At 41.7% G+C, this 25,408-nt stretch overlaps 1 protein-coding gene across 1 annotated transcript; it reads right to left on the reverse strand.

The window, feature by feature from the left end:
• Positions 1–204: 204 nt before the first annotated feature.
• On the reverse strand, positions 205–22,578 carry OBI1 (ORC ubiquitin ligase 1). The gene is made up of 6 exons (XM_069878437.1): positions 22,460–22,578; positions 17,370–17,505; positions 16,313–16,404; positions 14,437–14,685; positions 11,444–11,532; positions 205–2,561 (listed from the first exon to the last, which is right to left on the reverse strand). The coding sequence occupies exons 1-6, from the start codon at positions 22,529–22,531 to the stop codon at positions 1,058–1,060; spliced, it is 2,142 nt and encodes a 713-aa protein (XP_069734538.1). The 5' UTR covers positions 22,532–22,578; the 3' UTR covers positions 205–1,057.
• Positions 22,579–25,408: the final 2,830 nt, after the last annotated feature.

Genomic DNA, 25,408 nt, shown 5'->3' on the forward strand with positions numbered 1-25,408 from the left:
CCATTTCCATCAACTGTATTGATGCTGACACTCGAATGGTAATATGTCTAACAAGGGGGAGGAAGGGAGATTTGATTTTTTTTCCTGTGAATAAGCTCACATTTATGTTTTACAAAACTTGGATATCTGTTTTCCAAATTATGGGGAAAAAATAAGATTTCCTATTCTTCTTTTTTTTTTTGCTAACTCAATATGTGAGACAACATCAAGGATTGCAGTGCTTATAACATGTTTTATTCAATTCACATAGAAAAGCATGCAGTATTAATGTAAAATGGTACAGTATTAATGTAAAATGTTCAGTGCACATTAGGTAAACAAGTCATTAGCATACAAACCCATTTTTATGGTCTATACAGGCATACCGAACACATCTAGAATAACAATGCTTTTGTGAAACTAAATTAAAAATTGTGCTTAACTTCAAAAAATACAAGCCATGTTTGCAGTGTTAAAGAAGTTTTTTCTAACTGGAGTGCTGCAACCCTAAAAAGAAAGAGGCTGCTACCTTACGCTCACTTAAAACAACAGTTTCAATACGGTACAGTGCTATCAAACAGTCCAAGCAGCAACATTTCCTCTGGGAGGTAAATTTTATGGCAAAACTGACATTGTTTTATAGCAATTTCACGACTCCATAGAATATATAGCCAGTAGCTGCCTTACACTCACAAAATGTAAGCTTTAGGAATGGGATATGCAACCTTTAAAACGAATTCTTACATAAATGTCTGATTTGACAAGACCACTTAAAACTGCCCAGTTCAAGGGAGCCATTAGCTGCACTCATGATTGGAAGATCATGTAATCTGAAAACTTAAAAGAACATCCAAAACCCTCAAGCCCCAAGTATACAAAATGCCCAGCCAAAGAAATGAATCTGGAATAGTTTCTTCCCTAAGAAAGAGCTTGTAATGGGCAAGGGAACGTTCAGTTTTCACAGTCGAAAAAGATAGGATCAGATCGCATGGAAGTCATTAAAAACTAAGTTCACCTGTAAATATTAAACATTTGCAGGTCAACGACTTTGAGTCATGCTCGATTTCCAAGCAGAGAGTCAATTTTTGGTGGTTTTTGAGGGACTAGCACTGGAAAGGCTGCTTTGGATTTTCCTCTTGGTCAACTGACTGACATTTTTATTTTTCCTTTCAGCTGTGAAGGAAGACATCCAAGGAGGATGAAGCTGATTGTGCAGGTCAGATGATGTCTTTAAAAAGCAGGAACCAAACTTTTGTTCCTCAAACAGCCTTTGTGAGTTACTGAATAGCACATTCTGGGAAAAGTCTCTTTGAAACAAACAGTTTGAAGGTTTGATATCACTAGTCACTAAGTTTTGGCCTGTAAACAGTGGGAAGTGATCATTCATATCTACCTCAGATGGGGAGTGGACGGAAAACATAGCAGGTTTCCAGGCAGTTCTGTCAACTGCTATATCGCTTGTCTCTGGACACTTCATACTCTGTTCCTCATTCATCTCTTCCAGCTTCTTCTCAGTTTCATTCAGAAGCTTAGAGCACTCTGTTGACTTTGAAGAATTATCAAGATCGGAGGACTTGAAATTATAGCACGGACTCTTGCTGTTGTCTGATTCGGACATCATTGAGTCCAACTCAGAAATTTTATCGAGGTAGGCAGCATCCATGGATGCCTCACTGGATGTTCTTGTGCGATTCATTTCAGAAGAGCAGAGAGCATGTAACCTTTTAGGTATGCATGAACTTGCTTTGTCACTGGACTTCACAGATGTATCATCTGACTGACCAGCCACTGAATTTTGCTCTGATTCATCAAAATCTAAGTTCTCAGCAAAATTTGTTGGGCAGGTCCCCCAAAAATTTGATTTACCTGCAGCAAAGCAGTTTAGTTTCTTTTCGCTATTACAGCTGCTTGTGCTGTGCTCTGGAGAATCCTTGCTACAATTATCAGAAGTGTCACAAAACTCTTCAAATTTCAGTTTTCTCAGAAATGTTGATGGTTTCCTAGCATTTTCTTTTCCATCAGGAGTGTTCAACTGAAGGCGACTGAGAGACAGAAAAGGAGTGCACGGTGGTGGAAGATCATAAAGTTCTTCATCTTTATATGGGCTATGTTCCTCAATTTTATTCCACTGCTCTTCTAAGCAGGCATCCATATTTGCGGCATTTTCATCCAGGAGAACCCCCTGGCATCCTGTAAATAGTTCTTTCTTCGGGGCACACTGAGTATTTGAGCAATTTGAACCACTTTGACTAGAAGAGCTTAAACCAGTTCCACCACTTGTCAGCTGTTCAAGACTGTCAGGACTTTGACTGGTAGTCAAAGCTTTTTTTTCCTCAACTTGCGTTTTCAAACATGTTGTACCTTCACTGCTCTCACCTCCTTCAGCATCCGTGGAAAGCACCCTTTCACTAACGGCACTCACTGTCTGAGTTCCTTCGCCTGCACTTTTCAGCTGTAAAAGCTGACACTCCATTTCTTCTATGTATTTATCACTTCTTTCCAGTGCCTTTTTCAGACGGTTCATTTCACGTTCGCTTTGTTCTACTTTGGACTGAAGCGCAGCCACTGCAAACCTACCAAACCTGCAAGAAGTAAAAAAAGAAAGAAAATATTAAGCTGGAAAAAGACATTCTTGTGGTGCTTTGCAAGCTCATTTCAAGAAATAACAAAGCTATTAAACACTGTATTAATTTGAAAACAAAATTCAGAACTTTTCTTTGCTAGTTATGAAAAAGAATAAAAGGTGGAGGTGAATACCTGAAAAGCCAAAATTAAACTATTAGAGGTAGTAAGGCAATAACAAGCAGATTACCCTTCCAGGGTCTGGTTCTATCAATTCAATTCAAATATGCATGAAGAATTATCCCCTAAAACAATGGCAAAGATTTATGATAACATTTGAACAGTGGTCCACATCTTGAAATATTTACATTCAATCATTTTCCTACAGTACAGCAGTGTTTTACAATACATTTCTCACACAATGTCACCTTGTCAAATATAAAATGCCAATATGAAATTCAGAAATTGCAATAGTCGTTTGAGGTGGTTTAAATACTTACATAGACCATTTCAGTGATGTTCCCGTTAGATATACAGCTTTTCCTCAGCCATTGTGTGGATTGTACTTCCACTTATTTCAGAGCTACTTGTTTTTTTGAGCTTTACAACTGGAACAATCTAATTTCTTCCTTGAGTCCAATACCACCTCCCACCCCCCGCCCCCACAGCCTTGTGGTTCTGAAAGTTGTGTTTGTGGTGCTCCCAGCTGTAGCACATTTTCAACTGCCAAGATATGCCTTCCCCTTCACCAGCTTTCAAGACTGACCTTCCCCAGAGGGCAGGTGAAGGTTTCAGCTATATGCCCTGACTAATTCTAACGTGTCACTGACAGGTGGACACCAGGGAATTCCCTGCTCCATCCGAGGCTTTCAATTTACAGAAAGAAAAAACAATTAAAGTTCTGGTATTATTAGGAAGGAGGGAAGGACCTGCAGCCACCCTACAACTTTGACACGTAAGGTTTTATATCATAAAGAAATGACAATTCTGTATGTGGGCTTACGGCAAGCTCTGCTTTCTATCTTGCAGCTCCATGTTACAGCACAAGTTTAAGTTTGCTCTTCTAGCACAAACGCTGCCTGGAATTTTAACCCTGTTTCTTTGTCTGTTTGTCCTTCCTGAAGAATCACAGGGAATTCCCATTCCATTTTCCCCATTCCATCCCTTCGCCTCTTCATAAGATGCTCCCACTTCAACCCCTAGACCAGTGACCTCTGAAGGTGACAGATCTGTGGCCTGCAACGACGCTGGCAAAGTATCCATGAATACACACATGTATTTCCAGTAAAGAATCAAACTATATTTTGTTTCTTCAATTCCTAGGCCAAAGCAGTAAGAAACCAGTCTATGCTGACAACTGCAATACAGTTAAGCGGGCAGTCAGAGAAAGGAATAAGGGGTATCACAAACCCCAAACAAATCAGGTACTGACATATTTTGCTGTTCAACTGCTTCTGCAGGTTGAAAGGACTTGGAAGATTTTGCTGTAGATGGTTCAGTGGTGGGTAATGTTCACACAACAGTCTAACTCTGTTCTTTCACAGCACTGCTGCTGGACCACTTTTAAAGTCAGATCAGCCTAAGCTTCACACAGTTTTGGTACGTGCCACTCACTGCTTTGTAGGTACAAAAGCAAGGTAGTAGTTTTATACCTAGAATAGGAGTGTTCAACTTAGTAAGATTCCCCCCACTTAAAGAAGCTGGCTGGATTGGAACTCTGTCGAGGTGAGGTCCCCTCCACCTCTGCACTACCTCCATTCAATTACCTTTGTCTCCATAAAAATGGATGCAGACCATTTTTCATTTGCTTACTCTATGGGTAACAAGTTTTCTCAATTGATTACAGCAGTTTCTCCATTTCTGGTTGTGTACAAGAGGGATATGGGGAAAAAAGGGTGCACGAGACTTCCTCCCTTCCCCCTGTGAAACTAGATAAAAGCAGAATCACAGACAGCTCAGGAATTTTTCAATTATATTTTCAGGTGAAGGGGGTCATAATGAAATAAGCATCCTCATATACAACTCATTTTGGCTTATCCCCTCCTACAGTAAACAGAGCTCAGATTTTGGCGTAAGATACTGAGCGAGCCACTACAGCACAGCAAGACCCAAACAAGACCCTTCTTGATTCCTAGGGTGATGCAAAAGTATTTATTTTGCCTTTCTCAAACAGACCTATTCATACAGCCTTACAGGTGCACACCCTACGCTGCTTAATACAGGATATGAAGATGATGCAAAAATACAATTTAGCTTAAAAGCCAAGTTGGAGATGGGGAAAAACGCTTATGCAAAATAAGCAAGATTTTCTGAAGTCTGCTGTAACAGACATTTTGACATAAAAATTAAACATGTTTACATTTATATGCATACCTGGCAATTCCTTTTTAATGGAAGAATGGTGTAATATGTTTATTTAATGCACATAACATTAGTGGCAGCCTGAGATTTGCTTAAGAGGAGGAAGCACTTTATTCGCAAGTGCAACTTTTGTAACAAGTGTCCTCAGGTTAAAAAAAAAAAAATACAGTATGTTGTTCAAAGCCAAATAGCATCACTAATGTTAATTGTTGCAGAGGGATGTGCTAGGGAATTTCAGTTTTCAGAAATGGAACATATGAAATGCTTCCTACAAACAGCTACCTCTGTAGTTAAGCACCAGAACAGTAGTTACTTTCAGTTCCTGCTTTGAGACTTGCATGCATTTATTTCCTAAATTTTCAAGGACAAGGATTTTTAAGACAGTCATATTACAATGCATATATTTAAACCAATTACTCCAGACCAGAGCATGACATAGGTGTTTTAGTGACTGATCTGGCAGGTCAGCAAAAACTTTAAAAGACATGCATATTTTGGCTAAAGAAGCCAGAATCCTCATCATCATCCCTAAGCAAACCACTCTTCTAAGAGTTTTCTGTTCCCTTCAGACGCACAGTGAGCTATGCCATAGCCAAAAGTTATGGTTCGATGATAATAATAATTAAACACAGTAGTCACATAAAAATAAATTAAAGTTCGACCTGACACACTGGGTAAATTATTTTTCCTGACATAGTTGAACCATTTCACAATTGGTTACAAATTGACACACCTTTCAGTAGCAGCATTTTGTATCTCATTGCATTTGTTTCAAGTATATCCTTTCCACAGAAAGCTGAAAAACTTCTTTACCATAGGGGTGAGGGAACACTGGAACAGGGTATCCAGAGAGGTTATGCAATCTCCTTCTCTGGAGATATTCAAAACCTACCTGGATGCATTCCTGTGCAACCTACTGTAGGTGAATCTACTCTAGTGGGGGGAGGGGCTGGACTGGATGATCTCCAGAGGTCACTTCAAACCCTGATTCCACGACTCTGTAAGCCCAGAGAAACTAGTGGTCACTCATAAGGCAACCAGAAAGACTTCAAGTGGGATTTGGATCTTCCACCACAGACACCTAGTAACATTTTAGATGGCCTAAGGTCTTTTAAGGACTGCTAGCCTAGAGCTATCACTCTGGAAAGATACAGGTGTCCTGTATCACAGCTGCCAGCCCCAGGCAGGTGTAGTGAATACGTTATAGCATCTGAGGTGACACTGGATGTCCAGACAAGCACTTGAACACTGTGTTTCTGGATGTTTCCTCAATCAGAATACTTCTTTTTGTTCCAGCATGATTCTAACCTGACATCAATCAGCAAGTTGCAGTCAGCTCCCACTTACAGTGAGCAAGAGCTAACATTATAGCTATAATGTTTGAGTAACCATCTTTCACATTATTCCACAACTGTTCCCTCAGTTATTCTTAAGTACTCCTGAAGATACCAATTTAGAAACTGTTTGGGCAGTTTAACAGTCTCTCACAAAACAGCAGTTCTTTCTTCTCTTCTTATTTATCAGTTCTGCAAATTCAGCTTCAGTTTTATTTTCACACATCAATGACTTCCTACTGTAGCACATCTGTCTCACTAAGCCCTTATCAGCTCAGTTTAAAACCACAAAATCTCATACAAACATTTCTCTTTGTGGACAGCAAGCAGTTGCAGCAAGTAGTTTTCCTGTAGAGCCTTTATAGAAGATGGTCTGCAAGGACGTCACGGAAGATGATTCTATAGTTCTAATCATCTGATGTCCCAGACTGGGGACCACCCTGCAGCTCAGATTCATAAGCATAATCCATCCTCGAAAGGAAACAGAGTGAGAAATGGGAAATGATTATGTGCAGTCAGGGCCTGTCACAGTTTGAGATCAGGGCAATGCCAGAGTGCACAACCAAACCCAGTCCCATCATTTAGATACACACTTTCACTTGGGTTTTGCAGTTAGATGGGAAGAAAGAGGTACGAAATCCAAGAACAAACCAGCCGAAAGCCCTACTAGTTTCTACAGCTCTTCTGTGTATCACATAACAGATGCAGCTGGATGAGAATGAGTTCTGCAATCATCCTCTATATCAACTGTGAAAGGTGATCTGCAGCAACGTCTTGATAATATCCCAAGTTATAAACAATTGCCTTAAGAGGGTGTCATATTTGCATAGGCACGTTTAAGAAGAAGAAACAAACAGTAACTGTCAGATGGGGCCTCTTCCTAGCAAGCAAAAAAAAAAAAGTCAATAAATATACTTCATGCAGGTTGTGCTATTTAAGACCTGAAGCTAGAAAAAAAAAGAATCAATAATGGAATTTGGTTCCACTGAAAAAGCAGTCCTGGGTATAGCGTACTACTGCTTTCCGTGCTGCAGACCAGGCTGGGTGACAAGAAAGTGTGCAATGGTTCCTTCTTGAAGAAAAACCCACAAAATCAACTGGCATGATTTGAATGTCTTTATTCAGCTGCTTAAGTTTCAGATACACCCAGAGTGGGTACTTCCTTAGGATTTAGTGCTATGGCTCAAGAACTCAAAGATGTTTTGAAGGCTCCTAAATAGCATTTTCTCCTATTTACTTTTAAGGCCACACTGCAGCTGGTCTTTGAAAACAGCCACTCCTCTGGGACAGCAAGTTTATGTAGAGGTGAGAAAGTAGCCTGGTTTTCTATGAAGGAAGCCAGCAGCGTTCTTACCCTCTGCACCCTGGACACCGGTCAGTAGAATCCTATTTGTTGGCTCCGTAAGATGCAGACCAAATTAATAGTCTGGCATGAGCAGAAATATTTGAGTTAGATAAAAATTAACGACCTAAACAAACAGTAAAAGTGGAGAAGAGGAAAACGAAACCCCCAAACCAACAACAATAAAACAACTCACAATACCAGAGAAAAGAGATAACGCAAGAATTCTCTGCATGTTACTGATAGTTTTTCAGGCTGGGATTTTAACTGGCAGAAGAAATTAAATATTTAGGGAAAAGACTCCTAGGAAGCCTAGAAGTCTGGTTCAAGCTAATTTGAATCTAACCATTCATAAAATACACTATACCCTGGAGTAGATGGACTTGCTAGTTATTTTCCTTCAGGTAAAAAGCAAACATGCCTTTGCCAAAAATGCTTTTAGATCCTTTGTGCCTTGCCAATAGACCTAACAGTTTTCTATTTTAAGTAGAGCTGGAAGTAACAGGGCTTTATTGTCCCGCAAAACTTAAGTCTTAGAAGTTTTCCTGTCATTCAAAATTCCTCAGGAGAGAGGACAAACAACGAGCAAAACAATCACCAAACAATCAGTCTGATCTGCCTGAGAAACAGGAGACTAACGCAGGTCACTGGTAAGAATCAGAGTAAGACACTTACCTCTATTTGCTTTTCATACTTATGTCCCAAATACATAATGGTATGGTATTCTGATGAAGGTCTACTCTCAAAAATGTTTCAGGGGGAAAAAAAGAATCTGGTCAGCGTCATCAATTAAAAAAATTGTGTAAAAACCTCTGACATGGCTGCAATGCCAATTTTATTGGCATAAATGACATTTTTCAGCAGGTTTTAATAGATACGAACACAGAAAAAAGAACTCAAGGCTATGATAAAAGGGAAGTTTTTTTACTGACCACTGAAGAAGTCCAATTATATTTTTTCTGTGATATCAAAGTCTGTGTTACAAAGAGTTAATTCACCTGCCACCAGTGTTTCCTTCGCTGTAAAGCAAATTAAAGGTTGTGATATATAGCTCCAGTGTTATTATGCACAAAACGAACGCCATTTGGGATAAGGAAACTGAACACTGACAAAACCTTTCAAAATAATTTCGTACAAGTTTTACTCAGTTACCTAGCCAGCTGTTTAAGCATGAATCCCCTATGTGACAATCTGAAGCTAAGAAATATGAAACAAATGAAACAATGGCAGTGACACTAAATTACAAAGAGTGAATCTAGTAGCTATTTTAAAATGCTCTAGCAAGTCATTCAGATTTTTTTTTTAAAAATTACCTTCTGAACAATACTCAATAAGGTACACAGAGACAACTGTACTGTCAAATCAGTGTACCTTCACAGAAAAGTTTAGGTACAGTGACACTGTTGGGCTCTGATGCCTATGCTTTTAATTCTAATTTCATAAGCAAGGTAAGAAAAATATTTATTGCAACTCCTGTTCAATGTGTGAAGCTTAGTTGAAAGACCTTTTAGATATTATCAAAGTTTGCCATCAGAACTGGAAGAATATTTAAAAAAAATGTCTTGATGCTTGGTCGGGTCTAGGTATTGATCAGACTAACGACCACAAGGATGAAAGTTAATTTATAAAATCTGCTAGGAACACCAAGAAGAGAGAGACTTCCTACCATCTGAAGGACATGACTTGAATTCAAAAGAACTGTTTTAAGTCTTAAATGTGCATCAAAACATCAGCCAGAAGAAAGCCAATAAATGGGTAAAATCCCACACTTATGGAAGGGGACATATGCAAAATGCAATAGGAAGGTGAACCACTTAGCAGAACCAGTACTGGCCATTCGTGCTTGAACTGCCATGTAAAAGGAACCACCAAAAAAAGGTATTGCAAGATATCAGTATAAGACGTTGTAGCAAGACGTAAGACAGTTTTTCTGCTCTAGTCAGTGCTACTATGGCTTCATTTGGAAACTAGCATGCAGTTATAAGCATTATTGCTTCAGAAAACCACAGAAAATGGAGAGCCCTGAGAGCAGAGCAAAATCAAATACATCACAAGTTTACATTTTCTCTTAAGTCACGCTTATCTAGAAGAATTGGATAAACTCAGTCTTGAACACATGACTAGAACTGAATGGGTAGAAGTAGGGTGAATCAAAACCACTGAATTTAATATGCTGAAAGGTTTCTTCCAGGGCAGATTTTTCATTATATATATATAAAATCTTGTAGTAGACCACTGGGCTCAAAGTAAAACCAAAATTGAAGATAACAGAAGCAGAGTACAGACATGCAAACTCTTAATGTGTTTTAACTGTGTCTGGCCCAGTTTGAGCCTGATCCAACTGATGTCCTCAATTCCCATTCTAGAGTTAGCATAGGTCAAAGAGGCAGGTAGGACATGAACATTTGTTCTGGAGACTGAGAAGAAAAGTTTACTAGTAGAAACACAGACAGGTCAATCTAGCTGGCATTTGGATTGCAAAATGGACCTTGACACTGTCCAATTTCTAATAACATTTGTCTGTATCCATACTTCTAAAGAAAAAAGTGATTGGCTATTCTTTTCAGCCACACTGGCGAAATAAGGGAAAATAATTGCAAAGACTAATTCCCCCTTCTCAATATCAATTTTTTTTCTGAGCAACAGGACAGTAAAGCGTGCACAAGCTAGAAGAAATGGAAATTCTCTCCACTGGGGAGTTTCTCTGACATCAGTAAAGTAAAATCATGTTAGATGATCTGGTCTCTTCCAGCTCCTCTTTTCCAGGATTTAGTTATATATATTTACTTTTTATATTTGCCATCTCTGTCAACTCATTCTCAAATCTTACGGGGAAAAGATATTCCATGCCATTAAAGCCTGCTCCATTGCCAAGACCTTAAACAGGGTTCTATCTCCCTTATCAGGGGACTTTAGGGTAGAATGTACTTGTATGCATTTAGCAGCATAGCACAGGGATCATAGATCTTCTTTCCTGTGGTCTTGAATGACAAGCAGTCTGGCAAGGAAGATCTTTATAAGAATGAATTTCATCTTCCAGTAAGCAAGTTGTGAACTAGAACAAAATCCAGAGAGCCCTATTCTCACATAACACACGTAGACCCCAGCCCCCTTCTTCAAAAACACTGTATAAACCTTTGGCCAATGCCGCTCTTAGTTTTCCCAGTTCTAAACCAAACGAGAGAGAAAAATGGTAAAAAACAGTGAAAGGAAGGAATGCAACTTTAAAAATATGAACGTGTTACTTCTCAAAGTACTTTCAAGATCAGGTACGTTATCATACAGCTGTAATCAGTATGGTAAAGTTTCTGCTTTCTCAGGTCATTATCACTGACGTTTTAACTGTGCAAAACAGAGTATTAAACACAGATGTCAGTTCTGGGAATGATGTTCTTATGTTGCAGAAGCTTGGTTCTTCATATCTTGCCCAGACACAAAGCTATGAGGTACTTTCCTGGAGTAGCGAGCCTAAGTCCAAAGAATAAACCCTGAGGACAGCAAAAGGAAGAACAAACCAAACCCAAATACAAACAACCAGAACTTCTGCACTCAGTAACAGATCAGATTTAGAAATTTCCTAACAACAAAAGTTAACAGTAGAACTCAACTAATAAATCCAGTATTTCAATACTGTCCAGGTAACACAAGGAATGGCACTTGTAGTCATGTCATATTCCATTACTGTAGCCTTGCTGCTATTCTCCAAGTTGCATTTGTCACCCAAGCCTACGAGGACAAAAATTCCAAGGTCTACCTGTAGGCACATATGCAACACCATGCACACCACCACAGATTTAAGTTAAAATCCTACAGCAGTTAAATAGCCTATAAATAAAATATGGTAGCTTTTAAAATATTCACATACTTTTGGGGTGATCTACTATCAACTTCAGCTTTTAGTCGCAAATTCTCTCTTAAAAGGCTATTGTTTTCCATGCTCAGTTTCTTATTTGCCTAAGGAAAAGAAAAAGAAAAAAATAAGTATACAGTAAAACAGAAATTACTTCTAATATTTATAGGACAAGCTGTTTCTCCTTTTTAAAGAGACAGAACTAGGAATGTGAAGGCAGGAAACAGCCTTCTGACAGGGACACCACTTAAAAATCACCATGGGAAATGGCTTGCAAAACTGAATAGCGAACAAACATTTTTTATTTATACTCCCAAAATACATTGCAAGTGTCCTATCTAGGGAAATAAACACAGCTATGTTAGTTAGTATAGAAAGTCATTAAGGAGATGTACTAATGGCACTTCCATGTTTTTTTTTTCCACATGACTAAATACGTTAAGTACATTAACATTACAATGTGCAGGTATCAGCAAAACTAATGCTGAACAGCTTCCTCCACTCCAAATTTGAGTAAGATTACTTTGGTTTTTTTAAAGCATAGTTATCCTATGTATGTAAATCCATTACAACAAGCTATTTGCAGTCTTTCTTCACTTCCTTCCAGCACGCCGTGATTAAGCCCTCTGATTCAGAACCCTTCCTACTTCTGGAATTGAGGTCAATTCCTTCTTCTTAGTTCAGTGGATACCCTTGTTAACAAGATACTCCATATAAAGGGAAGTTCTCCTGCTGCCATGTCTCAAAACAATTAATGACACAATCCTAACAAGTAGAAAATACTCTTTGTACTTCATAGTCTGCTCAATCTTCTTACACTGAAAATTGCACCACCAGTCCAGGACTCATAATTCACAGCTTTAATTAGAAGACGCTCCCACTGCATAATAAAAGTATAATCTAGAGTTAGATCTGAAGAAGCTATGCAACTGGGCTCAGGAATGAAACGTACTTTTTCACAAGTACTGAAAAGTGCAAGATGACACACAGAAAACCCTAAATGTTTATACAAGTATCCCCAGCAACCTCCCCAGGTAGGGCTAAGACAGTGGGAGGTAGGGGGAACGGAGCAGAAAAAAAATAAACAAATGCCAGCACCCCTTACTCCCAGCCACCATAATATTTTTAAAGGCAGAAAGAGTAAATAGAGACTTCTGGTAAAGATGGAATGGGAAAGCGATGCCCAAGTAAAAGTACAAAAAACTACCCTGAAAGCAATGGGTAAGAATCCAGAACACCTAACTTCCAAAGAAGCATTAAACCATGTGACATGGTCAAGACCTTCCAGAGGCACAGTTCCCCCAGCCACATAATCAAACAAGAAACCGCATGACTTTTGTACAATTGGTAGGCACAGCCTCCACCTGGCACATGGCAAAGCAAGACTGAGTCTCTTTGATGTCCTTCTTCCAGAGAGTGCTCTGCCTTTCAAGCCAGTAATCTGCAAGGGATCCCCACTTGCAGCATGTCCAGATTAATGAATTCATGTAACTGCATTATTGATTAGTATACTTTATCTGGTATTTCTACTGCTGGGTTTGTATCACTACTTCTGTATTTGTTATGACTCCACTCAAGAGTAATAAGCCCTATTTCAGGAGGCACTAGGACATTAAATGGCTGCTATTTCCTCACTCACTCAGGTTTTAAAAAGAATGTGATGGCAACCATATTTTCTGATGGATCCTGTCTCACTGGGGAGCGATGGGTGGTTGAAGCTCCTGGGTCAGGTACTTCAGGGGATAAGAAGGTTTCTGGTTCCAGATTGAGTGCATGTAAGGAAAAGGTCTTGCTGTTCAGACCGAGGTTGGTCAGTATACATTCAGAAATGAAACAGGTCTAAAAGAAGAGCCAAGTGACTTTAGGGACTTCTGGAATTGAATGGCTGTTGAATAGGGAACAGATGGGAAGAGTGTCAGACTCCGTGACCTTAAAGGCCTTTTCCAACCTAAATGATTCCATGATCACAGTTTAAGACTTGGTCCTTAAAACCTCTATTCTTATTTAACCCTTAACCAAATTCAGACTCCATAAACTTAAACCCCTTTTCTTCTTGAGGCTGAAGTTATACCAAAAACACTGCCAAACACACCCCTCTCTCAGTTCCTGGTTTATTCTTTTTTACTTACCTGGGGAAAAAGTTAAAAATCTTAGTCAGCATGAAAAAATAGGGGCAGTACAGTTTAACTTTGCAGAAGAAAAACAACAAATCAAAAAAAATTATGCAGACAAGAATCCCTTGCTACGAATCCCCTTTTGCCATCTACAAGTCAGTCTGAAGCTCCTGGAATCCTCCTAGGCAGAAGATGTGTCCCAGCCTGTAAAGCTGATGTCCAAAGCTAGATAGACTATTGAAAAAGCTAATTTTAGAGACTCAGTTCTAAGCTCATAATGCTTTGGTTTTGCAGAAGGCAACCCAGGACTGTTAATAGAAGAAATAAAGGAACATTTTGAATAAATGCAAGTCCCTTATGCAGTATCAGGTTTATTTTTTATATTACATTCAAGATATCCTAAAAAACTACTGGATCCAGTAAAGGATCTTCTGGTCATAAAATGCTGAAGCTTGCCTATTTGCAGTCAAAGGGTAAAGTTACCCTGTCTCAGCAAATTGCACCAAAAATATTGGCTAGCAAGGAGGGCAATAGTGCAAAATCTGCCTCAGCCAACTGTACTGTTTTGGCCACTGAATGCTGCAAAATAGATATATTATATAGATTATCGCAAGTCAGAAAACTCCGGTCATCAATACTAGTGACAAGTGCTACTATAATCCAATTACTCAGTCACAGAGTGATAGAGGAGCTGAAGAAGAGTCACACACAAGACTCACTAGAATAAGCAATAACATCTGACACTTGCAAGGCTACATGGAAATGCTATGATACCCCAGCCATCACTGGAATTCAATTGTTACCTCTTTCTTCTGGATCTATGAATTACCCAGAGATCATGCTAGCCCTCACTCCTGTTTAACTAACACATAACTGAAGAAATGTATTTATTACCTCCTTTAGTTCTTCCACATTATCCATCACTTTTTCATACATATCATTGGCAGCTTTCAGCTTTTTGCTCCATTCCTCTGGGGTTTCTGGGCCACTGGTAGTTGCTTCATTTGCTGACTGGCTAGCTTCCTCATTTTGGCAAGACAAACATGATGTCGTAGGATCCAGAAGAGATTTCAGCTGTGTCTGTAAACTGAGATTTTTCCCTCTAAGATCTTCCACTTCTTTTTGCAGGGATTCTATTTCATCCTAAAGGTGTCAGAAATTCATAGGCATTAAAATAACACACGAGATTAATTAAATAATACTGGCAAGTTCCCACAGCACTTTAAAAACATGGGTTCTGGCAATCAGAGACGAAGCCTTCACTCATACATATATCTAAGTATGTTTATGCATTGTGCTCTAAGGCAGGATTTTAATCAACTTGCACACTCAAACATAGTGAAGATTTTAGTGAAGGGAATCCCCTGACTACATAAAGGACCCTGAATAAACTGGTGGGCAGAACAAAAGCTTCAAAGCATTCAGCAACCCGAATCTATTATTAGGGCATTCTGTGGGACGATTTCCTGTATCAAGAACGTTCTTAAGGTCTGCTGACTCATTTGCTGTCATTTGAGAACGTTTCTCTTATATCATTCTGAGACAACACACGTTCAACGTTGAGAGTTAGTTTCAAGGTTCAAAATGGACAGAACACTGCCTGGAAGAGGCTGCTCCAGCTACACGAAAGAGCAACATCTCAGGAAAGACTCTCAAAACCAACGCTCTTAGCTGTATTGGTCTGAAGCCAAAGAGAAGCAAAATCCTCCAAAAGCTTGTTGTTAAAGGTATAAAAAAAATAATTTATCCTGAAAATGTCTTCTACACCAACTTAAATACTTGAGTTGCTGAAGGTCAGATTGCTGAAGGTCAGATTACTAAAGGAGGCCACATGTGGCATTTACATAAATTCAAGGCATATTAGCACAAATAGTCAAGCTTCCCCCCCCACCCCCCACCTTAGCATGAGAACAATTTTAGATTTAGGTTTTTTGAAGAGATTTATGTTATCCTCTGCTTATCTGTGTGATTTTGGAGTTGATTCAATAGAAAAGCAGGAAGCCTCCTTTTCCCGACTCCTCCGTTCACCGGGGATGAAAGAAGCTGTGCTGCAGGCAAGCTTGTCATAGAAGACAGTCCTTGCTTCCCCAGAGTTAAAGATATATAGTGTAAATTTCCTTTCTCTCATTCTCCTCCCTGAGACAGGTTTCCTTGCAAAATATGCAATGTCTTCACACTGCTGCTACTAAGGAAATAACAGCTGTGAAAACAAACTAAGCATATTCCTTAACAGCACCTTTTCACCTTGTTCCTAAGAGCATTTTTTCCAGTAGGAGAGCAGAGATAAACTTCCAAGCACTCACTCACTTAGAAAAAAAACAATAACGCAACAATTACAAAAATTAACCTATGCCAGAAGGTTACAGTGGGCAGTATTCCTTAAAAAGGAATTTAGTGTCCCTGAGCAACAGGGAATTACTTCAGAAAACGTTTGCATTTGTATTGAAGACAAAACAAAAACTCCCCAACACCCAATATGCATAAAGGAAAGCCTCCTATACAACTCAGGGGTGGAATATCCACAAAACTATAGAATTGGTTGTACTTGGCTACATGGGGCATAGAAAGAATATCATCATGACTTCAAGCGAAACCAGGAAATGCGCTGTCATCATGTTAGCCAGAAGGCGGGATTTTAACGCAGCTGAGTGTCAGGTAGATCCAGTATAAACCTTTACTAAAACTGAAAAGTATAGGACTCAAAGCAAGAGCACCAGTTGTAATTTAACAGTTGCAGTTCATCTGGAAACTCACAACATTATGTCCTTACCTCATACTCTTTGTGAAGCAATTCAAGCCTTGTTTTACGTAGGTGCTTTCTGACTGTCGGATTAAATATAGGATCACTTTCACTTGTTCCTCCTAAAGCAGCAAAGGATGAAAGAAACACCAGTATTGTTTCTTTTCCAGTCAACTCAATACTAGTAATGCACTTTATAGTGCTTTTCAAATTATCAACTATGTATACAGCTAATATTGGACCAATCTACTACGACAGATGATTTAAAGTCCTTTTATTTCTAGAACAGGTTCAAGAGGATTAACTATTAGTGATGTTTAGAAGTCAAAATCCTGCCTCACAGCAGGAAGACAACTTTTAAATTTTGTACTTTGCTTCACAGAATCCTATCTTATTCAAGACCATACTATTAAAACAGAGCTAAGGGTGTGTGAATCAAGCATACATCTAATTACTACAAGACAGAGCAAGCTTCTAAAGTGAGATTGTTCAGATATGTTTTTCTCTCAGAACTAAATAGCAGAGCAAACGTTTCACATCAAATAAAGATCACAGTATTTCCCCTAGCTCTGAGGGGTTTGGATCCTCGTTAGGGATCCTTTGTCTTATTTCTAAGCTAGGAGACATTTTCTCAAAAACAAAACAAAAGTGAAGAAATGGTGAACAAAACAAACAAACAAAGAAAAAAGAAAGACCAAATGCTCATTTGGGATTATGAATCTAAATACAGTATTTCTCAGCTAAATGCTATTGTCTTAGTTCAACAGGTTGCAGTGCATAGGTAGAGTACTTCAAGTATGATGCATTTTTTCAGGAAAAGGCAGTGACCATTTAAACGAAAACATCATCAGAACCATGGAGTACTTGCCGCCTTTGAATAATCTAGGCACTAATGTACACATGATCTTTGTAATTTTTACCTTGTAGCTATTATGTACGCTTCTGGAAAGATTTAAAGGCATATCTTCCTTAGACACTGGTGGAAAAAACCACAGAGGACAAAATATCCACACATCTTTGGGCTCAAAAGAATCTCTTCCAGCAGTAAACACTAGGAAGTTATTTCAAAGTCTAAAGTTGCCCTTACCTATAATTTCCTTGCAAGGATTTTCAGGTGTGATGGGAATCCTGCAAGCTGGGCACTGATTATTGTTCTTCAGCCACACTTCAATACAAATGGAACAGAAGACATGGTTGTTGACACAGATGACTGGGTGACGGACCTTTTAGTATTAAGGGAAAAACAGAAAAAAAACCAGAAAGCCACTATGAGTACTTTAAGACTCTTTTAGGTAACAGAATATGAAAATACACTACCTCAGTGCATGCCTGGTATTGCAGGAAAGAGACACTGTTGTTTCATGGGCCTATCTAGGAGTGACCTCTGGACTTAAAAGACCAGACTTCCCTATTATTGAAAGCACCAAAGCTGTAACCATTGTTTTGAAATGAAGGTCCTTGATTCCAGGAGCTCATTAATACTCAAGCGTGGCAGACACCCTTCCCTCACCCTACAACCTCCGAGAACTGCACCCACCCACTCCAGTGTAATTCATTCACCTCCCTAGGCAGAACGTGATCAAAAGACGTACAGTAACTGATTTCCAGAAGTGAGGGAATGAGGGACTGCTCCTGGCAACAGCCAACACTTTGCCTTGGAAGAGGTGTCACTGAAATGGATAGTATTACAGATTAACTCTAGCCTGCACATAATCAGCTTCATGGAAATCAGCTTTAAAAAGAGTAAGAGCCAAAACCACAGAGCGGAAACATGAACCAGCAATCAGTAATTCAAGCCTCCTGCTGGATATGCATTGCTACTAAATAAGTCATTACTCAAGAACGGGGCAGCTAACTGAAGGATTAAATATTCCAATCAGACACAGATCCTTTCGAGAAGCTTTCCCTCCCCTTCCAAAACAGCAAACAAGCTTTTACAAAATATTAATGAAAATGCATTATTCTCTCTTGTCATTTAACTATAAACCCTGTTTGAAAGTAAGTGTACTTAGAGAGACCAAATACAATACTGAAGAAAAAGACCTCCCCTATATCTATGCCTTGTTGCAGCTTCTGTTACAGCCTACTGTAATATACACTCTCAAATAGCTGGACAGTTGGACTTGATGATCTTAGAGGCTTTTTTCCCAACCTTAATGATTCTAATGACTCTAAATCTCTTAAGATGCAACATTAGTATCTGTTAAGGGTCTTAGAAGTAATTATTTACTTTTCTTCCATCCCACCTTTGTCCAAGAAACGTATTTTGAGACACAGAGTTATCTGAGACACAGAATTATCAGTATCCATTACCTTAAATACTACCGTGCTGCACTTAAAACTCAAGTTCAAGAAAATCCTTTCAACTTTCCTCCAGTCATACTTTCTTGTTCAGAAGCAGCCTGAGAGTAGTTATGTGGATGGCGATGATAAGAAACAGAGTACAATAACATAAAATAACCCAAGCAGGAAAAGACACTTCAGTAGTGCAGGTCTCCTCCTTGGGGAGCAAGAGACCCTCACTTACCCCAAACCTAACATGGAAGCACACTTCTTGTAAGTGAATGATTACTCCATATCGCTAGCAAAATAGTAAGTCACATTTATTTCTCTCCAGGGTACACTGCTTCTGATTTACACACCTTTACAAGTTTCATTCCATGGCTGAGGTTTATACTTCTGTTGGCTCAGGAGCCACTAAAAACAATCCGCACGACAACGCAGAAGCTGCTACTGAAATGTCACACAATGGCTGGGGGTGCCGCTACCCTTCACCGAGTCCCTTAGCCACTGACTGTGACAAGCCCAGGGGTGGGATATTGCCACATACCTATTTCACTTGAATTACAGCACAGTTTCAGTTCCTTAATCGAGCATAATATCTAGAGAGACGACAGCTTTTGGGGAAGGCGTGATCAGCTAGGTGATTCTGAGCAATTTCCTAATTTTTCCTGACACATAACACAACTCCTACGTGGATCAAAATCAAATCCTGTACATATTTATGTTGCTTTGAAGGCCTGAGGGTCTTTCTGGCCCTTCAAGCAGTATTAGTGGAGAAGCAGCCACATGGATATCAGTGAACCAATCCTCAGACATCTTAGGCGGTTTCAACACACTGAGAATTGAGTACTAGAGCCCAAACAAACTGTCAACACCAAAACCAACAGGAGACACATTCAGTCATTCTAGGATGAGTAAACCTAACAGCCTGATGCAGACGGCTTCCGATCTGCTCACTAATTGTGAATACAGATATGCTAAAACGTAGTACAGATCACATTAAAAGAAAGTTCAGGTAACAAACACAAAATTTATTCAAGCAATTAACTCTTATTATAAATGGTTATTTGCACATCTTGCCAATATTCTTTATGACACTGTTCACACTAATAAAATCAGCTAATGCTCCTCTCCCCACCTCCTAAGATTTCTGCTTCATTAAAAACTGAGTGGTCGACATTATTGAATGAATTTCTCTTCAATATCTCTTGTTATTCCCTAGTGAACAGTTTCTATTTGCAGTTAGTCCTTCACAAATTCTGTGGAGCTAGCAATACATACATTCTGATTGTAGGGTGGACCTTTCACTCAATTTGAAGCCTATGCTGCAAACCCCAGACACATTAGAATATGTCAACCCTTCATGACACTTTCTGCTTCCCCCATAAGACAAGACAAATCCTCTCAAATTTAAACCAAATAACATTTTTTCTTCCCCTAAGCTTACTCTTGAAATGACAAGAGCTTTTTCTGATGAAGTTTTTCAAAGATGTTCCAAGCTTGAGACAAAGATATGTATTAAAAAAAAACCAAAAAAAAAAAGGACAACCAGAGCTGTCAACATGGGCAAAACAAACATTTTCACACATCTAAAAAGGAAAACCTTTAAATACCTTTATTACAGGTATCATCAGTAGATCCACTTGTATCATGTTAATGTATGACCTCAGTGCAAGATACCAAGTAAGAAGAGTGTATAAATCTCTTCTAGTACAAACACAGCAACGTAAATTCCTGACCAGCTCCAGAAAAGACGTGGAGGTATGAAACAGTAGCTTGAAATAATCCAGCAGCTTTACAGCAAGATATGGGTAAACACCCAAGGAATCTACCAAGCATTTTGATTCAAAAGTCACTAGGATCATTCAAATAGTAAATGCCTTGTCAGTTTGATTTTGCTCTCCTCTTTTTCTAGAGTATCCACTCTGCATTACAGACAACAGTAAATTTGTGTGCTTCTCCATTTTCGTTAAACAGAAAAAGAGAAAAGGAGACGCAACAGGACCACAGCCTGGAAGTCTGTCTTAGCTTCCACAGAAAAGCCAAAAAATGAATAAACACAGTTGTTAAAAACATCACTCTGTCAAAGTTAAGAGGGCTGAGAAAAGAGAGGTGTCTGACTACTCTCACTATCAGCCTACATCTACTTTATACACCAAATGTGCCTGTTCTTTGTTACCACTCCAACAGAAAAGGTCTCAGAGTAAAGGCCAGGTGAGGTAGAAAGAAAAGGACAGCAAATGACAAACATAACAGGTTATTCCCTACTTTGTAATTACCTTTGTGCTACAAGAGGTTTGTTTTGTTTTGGAGAACAAGGAAACAAGAAAAAAAAAAAAGAGCAGTGGACAATAAGCAAAGCATCTGAGGGGCACTTAGTGACAGCTATGAAATTAGCTCTGGGGGCTTTTAAAGAACAGACTAGCAAGAGCCCTTCACTTCCTGAGGGAGAAATGGTCAGAAAGAGGAAATAGAAACTTTTTCTCCAGACTGCTGCAGCATTGCTCAATACTTTTAAAATCCACTCGGTTACCCATCCCCCTCTTCGTTTCACTTGTCCTCGCCCACACAGCATCAGGCTTAAACACACACTCACCCAATATTTTAAAACCTTCCATCTCTTATAGGTATCAGAAATAAGAAAAACCCCACTGAACTCATCATGCTGGGAGCCATACACCCACGTTCTGGTGTTTGGGGCACTGGGGCCCCCAGCCCCCTCTCATAACTCCTGAGAGGCTCCTACTTCCCAAGAGGGGGTAACAAACCTGGCATGCAGCTGGGCTGGCCCCCCGGGGTGGGAAATGCCCTCCTCCCCGAGGGGGGGACCCCCACCACACCCCAAGGAGAAGACTCACCCCCAGCACCATACACTCCCCCCAGTGCACCCCACCCACATACACACACCCCATACACCCCGTCACATTCACACACATACAGCCCCTCATAAACCTCTCTCCCACAGACCCCTACGTACCCCCCCACATACACCCCTCCTCATAAACCCCCAATACAATACACCCCCCACATATGTACACACCCCATACACCCCCAATACAACACAGACACACACTCATCATCACACTCCCCCTCATATACGCCCCCCACGTAGACCCCCACCCATACACCTCCCCCCACACACACCCCCCCATCCACTCCCTCCCACATACACCTCCCCATATACACTTACCTACACCCCCCTACATACACACCCCCTCCCCACATACACACACGCATCCATATGCTCCCCTCCCCCATACACCTCATCCAAGTAGAATCACAGAATCACCAGTTTGGTAAAGACCCACTGGATCATCGAGTTCAACCATTCCTATCAATCACTAAACTATGCCCCTCAGCACCTCATCCACCCGTTCCTTAAACACCTCCAGGGAAGGTGCCTCAACTACCTCCCTAGGCAGCCTGTGTCAGTGCCCAATGACCCTTTCCGTGAAAATTTTTTCCCTAATGTCCACCCTAAACCTCCCTTGGCAGAGCTTGAGGCCATCCCCTCTTGTCCTGTCACCTGGGAGAAGAGGCCCCACCTCAACACCTCCATATACGTCCCCCCACTCCCCCACATACACCCCCACCCCCACCACAGACACACACATACACACCACCATGCTCCCCATCACACACACACGCTCCCCCCCCACCTCCCCACATATACATCCCCCCCAACACAGTCCCCCATAAACACTCTTCCCCAGCCCCAAGACACACACATACAGTCCCTTCCCCCCCCCACCCCGGCTGTGGACAAGGGATCCCCCGCCCCAACTTCCTTCCCAGCGCGGATCCGCGGCCCTTTCGAAGACGACCAACCCGGCGCGGTCAGGCCCGCGGGCCACAGCGGAGGCGGCGCGGATGGGCCCCCCCGCCCCGCGTTACCTTCCCCAGGCAGATGTGGCAGGTGATGGGCAGCGTGAGGGACAGCGTGACGCTCGGCCCGCTCTGCGCCATGGCGGCCGCCAGGCCCGGCCCGGCGCGCGCCCCTCCAGCCCGTCAACCCCCGGCTACGGCAGCCGGCGCGGCCCAAGAGAGCTCCGCGCGCGGGGGGCGGGGCGAGCGATCGGCGGGATCGCAGGGAGTCACCGCGTGACCCGGGTTAGGAGGGAGCCGCGGGGGTCGCTGGGTCCAGCTGAACCGCGGCGTTCGCACCGCGTGTCTGAAGGCGCTGTGCAGTCGCTTGGCTGGAAGAGAACTTTGAGAGCATCGAGTCCAACCATGCCTGTTCACGGCCAAACCACATCGCCGAGCCCCTCATCTACCCGTCTTTTAAACACCTCCAGGGATGGGAACTCAACCACCTCCCTGGGCAGCCTCTGCCGGTGCCCAATGACCTTTTGGGTGAAGAAATCTTTCCTAAAGTCCTATTTGCCCTGGTGTAACTTGAGGCCACTCCCTCGAATATTGTGTTCAGTTCTGGGCCCCTCACCACAAGAAGGACGTTGAGGCTCTGGAGTGAGTCCAGAGAGGAGCAACAAAGCTGGTGAGGGAGCTGGACAACAAGTCTTATGAGGAGGAGCTGAGGGAGCTGGGGTTGTTTAGCCTGGAGAAGAGGAGGCTGAGGGGAGACCTCATTGCTCTCCACAACTACCTGAAAGGAGGTTGTGGAGAGGAGGGAGCTGGCCTCTTCTCCCAAGTGACAGGGGACAGGACAAGGGGGAATGGCCTCAAGTTCTGCCAGGGGAGGTTCAGGCAGAAAAAAAAAAAATTCACAGAAAGGGTCATTAGGCACTGGAACAGGTTGCCCAGGGAGGTGGTTGTGTCACCGTACCCGGAGGTATTTAAAAGATGGGTAGATGAGGTACTCAAGAATATGGTTTAGTGGCAGATAGGAATGGTTGGACTCGATGATCTAAGAGGTCTTTTCTAACCTAGTGATTCTATGATTCTATTGCTTGGGAGAAGAGACCAGCACCCACCTCACTACAACCTCCTTTCAGGCAGCTGTAGACAGTGATAAGGTCTCCCCTCAGCCTCTCTTCCTCCAGGCTAAACAACCCCACTTCCCTCAGCTCCTCCTCATCAGACTTGTTCTCCAGGCCCTTCACCAGCTTTGCTGCTTTTCTCTGCTCACACTCCAGGACTTCAATGTCTTTCTTGTAAGTACGGGCCCAAAACTGAACATAATGTTCAAGGTGCAGCCTCACCAATGCCAAGAACAGGGACACAATCAATTTCTGGTCAAACACTGTCAGGCTTGGTGCCATGACTATTTCCCTGGGGAGCCTGTTCCAGTGCTCCACCACCCTCTGTGTGAAGAACCTTTTCCTAATATCCAACCTTAACCTCCCCTGGCACATCATCCTGCCATTCCCTCTGGTCCTGTCATTGATTGCCAGAGGGAAGAGGTCAGCGCCTGCTCCTCCTCCTTCCCTTGTGAGGAAACAGTAAACTGTCATGAGGTTCCCCCTCAGTCTCCTCCAGGCTGAACAGATCAAGTGACTTCAGCCACTCTTTGTACAATTTCCCCTCTAGACCCTTCACCAACTTTGTGGCCTCCTCTAGACACTCTCCAGTAGCTTTATATCCTTTTTATACTGCGGTGCCCAAAACTCCACACAATACTCAAGGTGGGGCTGCACCAGTGCAGAGTAGAGCGGGACAATCACCTCCCTCCATTGGCTGGTAATGCCAGGGTTGATCCCAGGACACGGTTGGCTTTCTTGGCTGCCAGGGCACACTGTTGGCTCACGTTCCGCTTGCAGTGGTCCCGTGCCAGGCAGGTGGGTGGGTGGGAACTGGCCTTGGGGTAGGTGGGGGCTCACTGGGCTCCATGGGGGCAGGGCCAGGGCAGAACTTGCAGAGGTGGCCTACAAAGTCCATGGGGTTTTCAGTGTCATAAAGGTGGCTCTTGGTAAAGGGCCCTTGCAGGATGAGGCTTGCCCTGTTATAAAGGCTCTTCTTTTGCCCCATAAACCTTTCCCCCACTGAGTTTTCATCATGGGATGCAAGGGAATGGCAGGATGATGTGCCAGGGGAGGTTAAGGTTGGATATTAGGCAAAGGTTCTTCACACAGAGGGTGGTGGAGCACTGGAACAGTTTCCCCAGGGAAGTAGTCATGTCGTCAAGCCTGACAATATTCAAGAAGCATTTGGACAATGCTCTTAGATACATGGTGTAATTTTGAGGTGGTCCTATGTCGGGATAGGAGTGGGACTCAATGATCCTTGTGGGTCCCTTCCAACTTAGGTCATTCTGTGCTGAATTAAATAAACTCTTAATTCCCGTGAGTCTTTCTCTGGACTTTTCTCCATGTTCCTTTTTTTTTTCCCCTGCTCCAAAATATGGTACAGTGAATGGGAACATGATCCAGGGGTACCCCTGCAGTGCATGAATGCCCCTTCTCCGTGGCCTTGTATCCAGCTACAGTAGCCCATATTGGGCAGCAGTCTGGCACCTGGCATTGCTCCTTGGCTCCCACACTACTGTCCTGCTGCATGGGAGGCTTGGTCAAAACCCCTCACTTTTTGGCTCAGAGTGTTGTCTGTTGGCTCAGGTGGAATTTTTTGGAAACTGAGGGATGAAATCCATGCTGAAAATTCTTGTCTGCTGCATGGATTACACTGATGACTTTCTAAATCACAGATCCTTTCTCAGTTCCTGGATTGCAACTGGGAAGCAGTCCTGGTGGGACCGGAGGCTCTGAGGATTCTACTTTCTTGACCTCAGTCCCAGGATTCCTGTAGTTCCTTGTAAACGTGCCACAGCATGCTGAAAATTATAGACCTGAGTGATTTAACATTTCACCACATGATAAATGCTTGGAATGCTGAGCAGCTAATTCAAACAAGTGCAAAGTTGTGGATGCAACGATTAACAAGGAAAATATC

This window comes from Phaenicophaeus curvirostris, chromosome 1, assembly GCF_032191515.1.
Source record: "Phaenicophaeus curvirostris isolate KB17595 chromosome 1, BPBGC_Pcur_1.0, whole genome shotgun sequence".
NCBI lineage: Eukaryota > Metazoa > Chordata > Aves > Cuculiformes > Cuculidae > Phaenicophaeus > Phaenicophaeus curvirostris.

Excerpts from the sequence above, each read along its gene's own strand:
- OBI1 (XM_069878437.1), bottom strand. The coding sequence starts at position 22,531 with ATGGCGCAGAGCGGGCCGAGCGTCACGCTGTCCCTCACGCTGCCCATC. Across the intron at positions 17,506-22,459 it reads GCCACATCTGCCTGGGGAAG|GTCCGTCACCCAGTCATCTG; the intron begins GTAACGCGGGGC and ends TAATACTAAAAG. Across the intron at positions 2,562-11,443 it reads GATAGTAGATCACCCCAAAA|GTTTGGTAGGTTTGCAGTGG; the intron begins GTATGTGAATAT and ends TACTTCTTGCAG.